Source organism: Triticum dicoccoides, chromosome 6B (assembly GCF_002162155.2).
Source record: "Triticum dicoccoides isolate Atlit2015 ecotype Zavitan chromosome 6B, WEW_v2.0, whole genome shotgun sequence".
Lineage (NCBI taxonomy): Eukaryota > Viridiplantae > Streptophyta > Magnoliopsida > Poales > Poaceae > Triticum > Triticum dicoccoides.
Window position 1 is genome coordinate 158,541,874 of NC_041391.1, and position 5,899 is coordinate 158,547,772.

General features: G+C 48.9%; 2 protein-coding genes across 2 annotated transcripts; one reads left to right on the forward strand and one right to left on the reverse strand.

Moving 5' to 3' along the window:
- Positions 1-961: 961 nt before the first annotated feature.
- Positions 962-4,063, forward strand: LOC119322479 (purple acid phosphatase 18-like). The gene is made up of 5 exons (XM_037595967.1): positions 962-1,268; positions 2,230-2,898; positions 3,192-3,380; positions 3,490-3,578; positions 3,666-4,063. Exons 1-5 carry the CDS (start codon positions 996-998, stop codon positions 3,883-3,885), a joined length of 1,440 nt encoding a protein of 479 aa, XP_037451864.1. The 5' UTR covers positions 962-995; the 3' UTR covers positions 3,886-4,063.
- On the reverse strand, positions 4,011-5,274 carry LOC119322480. Its single transcript, XM_037595969.1, has one exon. The coding sequence runs from the start codon at positions 5,255-5,257 to the stop codon at positions 4,145-4,147; it is 1,113 nt and encodes a 370-aa protein (XP_037451866.1). The 5' UTR covers positions 5,258-5,274; the 3' UTR covers positions 4,011-4,144.
- Between the last annotated feature and the right edge of the window lie 625 nt (positions 5,275-5,899).

The following is a 5,899-nucleotide window of genomic DNA, read 5'->3' on the forward strand; positions in this document are numbered from 1 at the left end:
CTGCCAAGGCCTTCAGCTGCACCCCTCTTTGAGCTCAGGGGAAACCCTAGGTCCGGGTCCCTCGGACCGGATAGTGATGGTGTCTCGGTGTCATATTCCTTCTTGAAGGCACTATCTTGATCGTTCGCGGTGTCCCCGGTTATGGCTCGGATGATGTTGGAGTTCTCGTTGGCTTGGCATTGCCGCCCTTGGCTCGGGTCTGGTAGGTTTAACTGTGTTGTATCCTCTGTACGGGCTGAGCATCCCTTGTCCCCCTGCTCCGGGCACCATGTACACACCTGCCTGCGTTCGTGTCATGTGTTGTATCCCTGTGTACTCACTGCACTGCTTCTATCAATGAAATGATACGCAAGCTTTGCGTATTCGCGAAAAAAGATAATGATGATAAGAGCATGATGCAAAGAACACACGCAACATGAGCCCCTACCATCGGTTAATGGATGACATGTTTGTGAGTGGTTCTATGAGGAGACCTACGGCTACACGATATGAGACTCTTAGCTATCCGATCGTTTTCCAAAAATAAATATAAATAAAAAGTTTGTTAAAATAAATACTCCATCCGTCCTAAAATAAGTGACTCAACTTTGTATTAAACTTGTACGGAGGGAGTATAACAAGAAGAGTCGTGTAATCAAGGTCACCACGGTTTCAATGATGGTCCCAAAAGCCCTGTCGGCGACGAGCATAGATTTATTTGCGTATTTTACTAACTATATAATCGATTTTTTATGACATAACACGGTCTTGAAGATGATATTTTGACCATCAAATGTTACCTTATAAAATCGAAAACTAATCAATATTATCAGGAATAGGAGGTTGAACTAGTTAAAATATTTCTAAAAGCCAACCTTTTTTTTTGACATGTTCTAAAAGCCACCCTTGAAATCATGACAAACGCGCTCACACAAAATAGGAAAAGAAAAACAGAACAACCAGGTTGCTTGCAGCAGGGCGCCAAGCCCTCCACCTCCAACAACCAGAGCGCACTCATGAGCAAGCCAGGCGGTGCGATGGAACCCCTGGGCGCAGCGCGGAGGAGGCCTCCCGCCATGGCCGCGCCCGCGCTCCTCCCCCTCCTGCTCCTCCTCCTCACGCTCGCCCTGTCCTCCTGCGGCGGCGCGGCCGCCGCCTCCGGGGCTCCGGTCGGGGAGGATTACGTCCGGCCGCCGGCCCGGCCCCGCGGGGGCCAGCGGAAGGCCCTCCTCGGCCTCTTCCCCTGGAGCAAGAAGAAGGCCTCCGCTTCCGCCTCCGATCCCCAGCAGGTGACGTGACCTCTCGCGCTCTTTGCTCTTGGATCGCTCCATCCCAAGGGGATTGGCGACGCTTTGGGAAGAAGAAAAGAAATGGACTTTTTCTTTCTTTCTTGATTAGACTGCGAGTTAGCGGCTGGATCGTCCCGAGGTTATTTCTTCCTGTGATTGTTAAGCTGAATCGACGATTCCGTGTTGTGGCTGGCCGTTTCTTGATACACTCCCTGGTTGTTAAGTATATATATTGAGTATTCTGGGGTTAAATCACAGGATCGAGCTGATCTATTGTACGGTGAATTAATTTAGCTCTGAACTATAGTATACTATAATCACCATACAATAGATCAGCTCTGAACTAGTAGTAGTACTAAACTGTGGTTGTCTTATTAGAGGCTACTTGTCCTCAGATGTCTCGTTAGACAATTTGCTGGACATATCTTAATTCCAGTCTTGGATGATAGTGTATTTTGATGGTGAGGTTCAACTTTTTGTGTGTGTCTATTTGAGTACTTTAGACTACTGTGCGTCTGTGCTATTCTAATTATATATGCCATGTAGCCTGGATTGAACTGATCAATTTGCCATAGACAAGTACAGATGATGGAAGCGTGCATAGTGCAGGTTATGTTGAATTGGCAGCATCTTGATTTTGTATTTGATCGTGTCACATAGTAGTATTTTATGTATGTTTGGACTTGCACACAGGCTCATTTACCTTCCAGTTAATTTAATCTACCCCTGTCCCAGACAGATTTATGTCTTGCCTTGGTGCCGATACCCGGAACCCGTCTAGTTCCGCAGTGTTCAGTTTCCTGAATTCACTTGATCCCAGAAGTTTACAGTTTTATGTACCAGATCCTGTGTGTTATCCCACAGTACTTGCAAAGTCCTCATTCATAGCTTTGGTGTTATACTTTTTTGCTACTGTAAAGTTCATCAACTGCTGAACTCTGTGCTATAATATGTTTTACAGGTGCACATTTCGCTATCTGGAGAGAAGCACATGAGAATTACATGGGTCACAGATGATAACTCTGTCCCCTCAGTTGTGGAATATGGAACTACGTCCAACACATACACATCCTCATCTAATGGAGAAAGCACGTCCTACAGCTACTTAATGTACAGCTCGGGAAAGATCCACCATGTTGTTATTGGACCTCTTGAAGACAACAGTATATACTACTACCGATGCGGAGGACGAGGTTCAGAGTTCCAACTTAAGACACCCCCCTCCCAGTTCCCGCTGTCATTGGCTGTTGTAGGCGATCTTGGGCAGACCAGTTGGACAACATCAACATTAAACCACATTAAGCAATGTGAATATGACATGCTTTTACTTCCTGGTGATCTCTCTTATGCTGATTATATGCAACATTTGTGGGATACCTTTGGTGAGTTGGTGGAGCCACTTGCTAGCACCCGGCCCTGGATGGTGACACAAGGCAACCATGAAAAGGAGAGGATACCATTTTTGAAGTCTGGATTTCAATCATATAATGCACGATGGAAGATGCCTTATGAAGAGAGTGGTTCCACATCAAATTTGTACTACTCATTTGAGGTTGCAGGGGTGCATGTTATAATGCTAGGCTCTTATACAGATTATGATGAGAGTTCGGATCAGTATGCTTGGCTTAAGGTTCGTAACTTCCTAACTCCATGTCATATTGCATTGCAGCTGCTGCTAGTTTCTGAATATCATTTAAGATGTTCTCCTAAAGAATTAAAGTATTTCTTTACTAGTACTCTGCTAGAAAGGTAGAGTGACCGTTCATAGTTACACCTACACTCGGAACTTATGTTAATTTTTTTGTAACTGATATGAGTTAATTTTTGGTCGGTGTATTCTTCCATTTTATCTTAAACGCGATGTGCTTAGCTTAAAAGTTAAATCATTTTTACTGACAGAAGACCGCCTTTTCTGCTTTACAGGCTGATCTTGCCAACATAGATAGAAAGAGGACCCCGTGGCTCGTTGTTCTGTTGCATGTGCCATGGTATAACAGCAACTGGGCTCATCAGGGTGAAGGTGACAGTATGATGAGCGCGATGGAGCCTTTGCTACATGCCGCTCATGTGGATATTATAATCTCAGATCACGTGCACGCTTATGAACGCACGGTATGACTCCTTGCAGATCACCAGTAGCACACCACTGTTCAAATTTGAGCCTCTGGCCATGTAACTCAGTTACGTAAAGGTTTCAGATGACCATTCGCTGTTTGTGCAGGAGCGAGTCTACAAAGGCGGGATTAATCCATGTGGTGCTGTTCATATAACTATCGGCGATGGTGGAAACCGGGAAGGCTTGGCCCGCAGGTACCTTTGCCCTCCTCGTTGTTAGTGCATCTGAATCCAAATCGCTTTAGTGCCACTAGATTGATATGCCTATCTTGGTATCTTCAGGTACCATAACCCGAAACCCCTCTGGTCGGTGTTCCGGGAAGCGAGCTTTGGGCACGGCGAGCTAAAGATCGTCAACTCCACGCACGCGCACTGGACTTGGCACAGGAATGACGATGAAGAGCCGGTGAGAACAGATGACGTCTGGATAACCTCGCTGGCTGGTTCGCAGTGCGTCCAGGACAGCAGCCGTGAGTTCAGGAAGATACTCATGTCCCCTTGAGACGATCATTCGGGTCGATATATAACTTAGTCTGAAAAGAGCTTGCCATGTAGTAGTACTGTATATGTATATATGTGTGTGTAAGACTACCTGCTAAACCATAGCCTGATAAGCTTTTTGCTGTATATGGGTAAACCAATGAGAACATGTACTCCATGTCATAGTTGGCCTGTTTTAACCGCTCAGTATGATATGAAATGCTGATTCAGAAAACAACATCTGGACTGAAACTGCATCCAGAAGAAGTCGAGAGAAATTATTATGGCTTGCAGTTCTCATCCTTGCAGCGTCGCTGGTCGGCGATCATCGACTCGAAGACGGCCAGAACACGATCCAACTCTGCCTCGTCCTCCCCAAGCTCCTTCATGGCGACGACGATGCTCTCGATGGTCGACAGGCACCCGGCCTTGGGCTCATGCCTCACCTCGCCGTACAGGCTGACACCATCTGCTTCCACCTTCACGTGCGGCACGAGCTGCAGCCATGGGTTCTCGTGGTACATCCGGTGCGCCTTCGCCCAGGTGCCATCCAGCACGATCAGATGTTTGACTAGTACCTGGTGATCTGAAGCTGCGTCGATGGCGGTCGCGCGCTGGCATGGGAACAGCAGGGCCGAGTGCGGCGGTATGGCGATGGAGAACTCATGTTGGAGCTCCGGCGACGGCGAGGCTTGGTCGCCTGTGCTACGTCTGGGCTTGTTGTTCTGTGTCTTGGTGACGGTGAAGCCGTTGGAGACGGCGAGTTTGGCAAGAGGAGAACATCTTGACGGCCACCTGATCTTGGGGTTCGCGCCGACGCCGCGCTCGATGTCGATCATGAGCTGCTTCTCCGTGTAAGCGATGGAGCACTTGTCCATGGTTTCCACCGTCCAAGCTTCTCCAATGGCGGCACCGGCTTCAGCATTTTCAGTTTCTCCGCCTCCAAGTCCAATATTCGTTGTGAGGAGGAAGCTGGCGCGGTGGGCGACGTCGGCGACCTGGGCGACGGCGAGGTTGCGGAGGCCGAGGCGGGCGACGCGGACGGAGCTGAGCGGGTGCTGGGCCTCCGTGGGGTGCTGCAGCACAGTGACGCCGACGGCGCTGTCCAGCGGGGGCCCGCGGAGGCGGCCGCAGAGGCAGACGCGGAGGGGCTTCGTGCAGACGGCGCACACGGGGCGGCGGGGGCGCTGGCCGGGCTCCCGGCAAAGTTGCGGGTCGCTCGCCGCCATGGCCACGGGTGCCGAGGTCGGCAGTGTTGCTGCTGCTCGGTTGGGGGTGGCGGCCGAGTAGGGGGGCTTTGGATGCAGTGGAAAAATGGAGGATTTGAACTGATGCCCCGTTCGGATTCGGATTGGCGAAATTCCAAGAGAATTAGTAGTGCGGAAGATCGGCATTTTTGCCAAAAAGAGATCTCAGCGGCATGCGGGAAGCTCGCCTCGCTGCTTCAAACGAGTGGATGGGGCGACGAGAAGATTTGTTCCTCACCATAAAAATGCGGGGTCCATTTGTCTGTCGGTGACATGAGATGAAATGATGAAACTAAGCAAACGGTGCTCCAGTATGAATTTTAGGATTAGCAAATGAGAGTGCTAGTCGCCACTTTCCTCCGGTGGAATTGGTTTGTGGTTTGTGTCTTGTGGGTTGTGTCTTGGATTTTCATGTTGCGCCTACGTCTCTTTCATCTGAAGTCTGTGTTATGTAAATCGAAAAACCCGATTCACTTTTTCTCGAGGAATCTGCACAAGCATTGACTTTTCATATGAAAAAGAAAGAGGGTGGCTCATGTACAAGATGGTGACACGGTTTTAGGGAACATGCAGAAACCCCCAAACCCGAAAACCTCAACTAGCCTAGGCCCGACGAACGCTAAATCGTGTTGCTTCATGCCCTCGAAGGTTAGCGGCGACACCTCAAGGTGGGCGACTCGAGTACCATTGAAGATGTGATTGTTTCTTTCCTTCTATAATAAGTTAAAAAAAGTGTAGAGAAGGTGTTGCTATGGTGACTTCATAATTTCTTTGACTTCTTGAAGCACC

Excerpts from the sequence above, each read along its gene's own strand:
- LOC119322479 (XM_037595967.1), top strand. The coding sequence starts at position 996 with ATGAGCAAGCCAGGCGGTGCGATGGAACCCCTGGGCGCAGCGCGGAGG. Across the intron at positions 1,269-2,229 it reads CCGCCTCCGATCCCCAGCAG|GTGCACATTTCGCTATCTGG; the intron begins GTGACGTGACCT and ends TATGTTTTACAG. Across the intron at positions 2,899-3,191 it reads ATCAGTATGCTTGGCTTAAG|GCTGATCTTGCCAACATAGA; the intron begins GTTCGTAACTTC and ends TCTGCTTTACAG.
- LOC119322480 (XM_037595969.1), bottom strand. The coding sequence starts at position 5,257 with ATGCCGATCTTCCGCACTACTAATTCTCTTGGAATTTCGCCAATCCGA.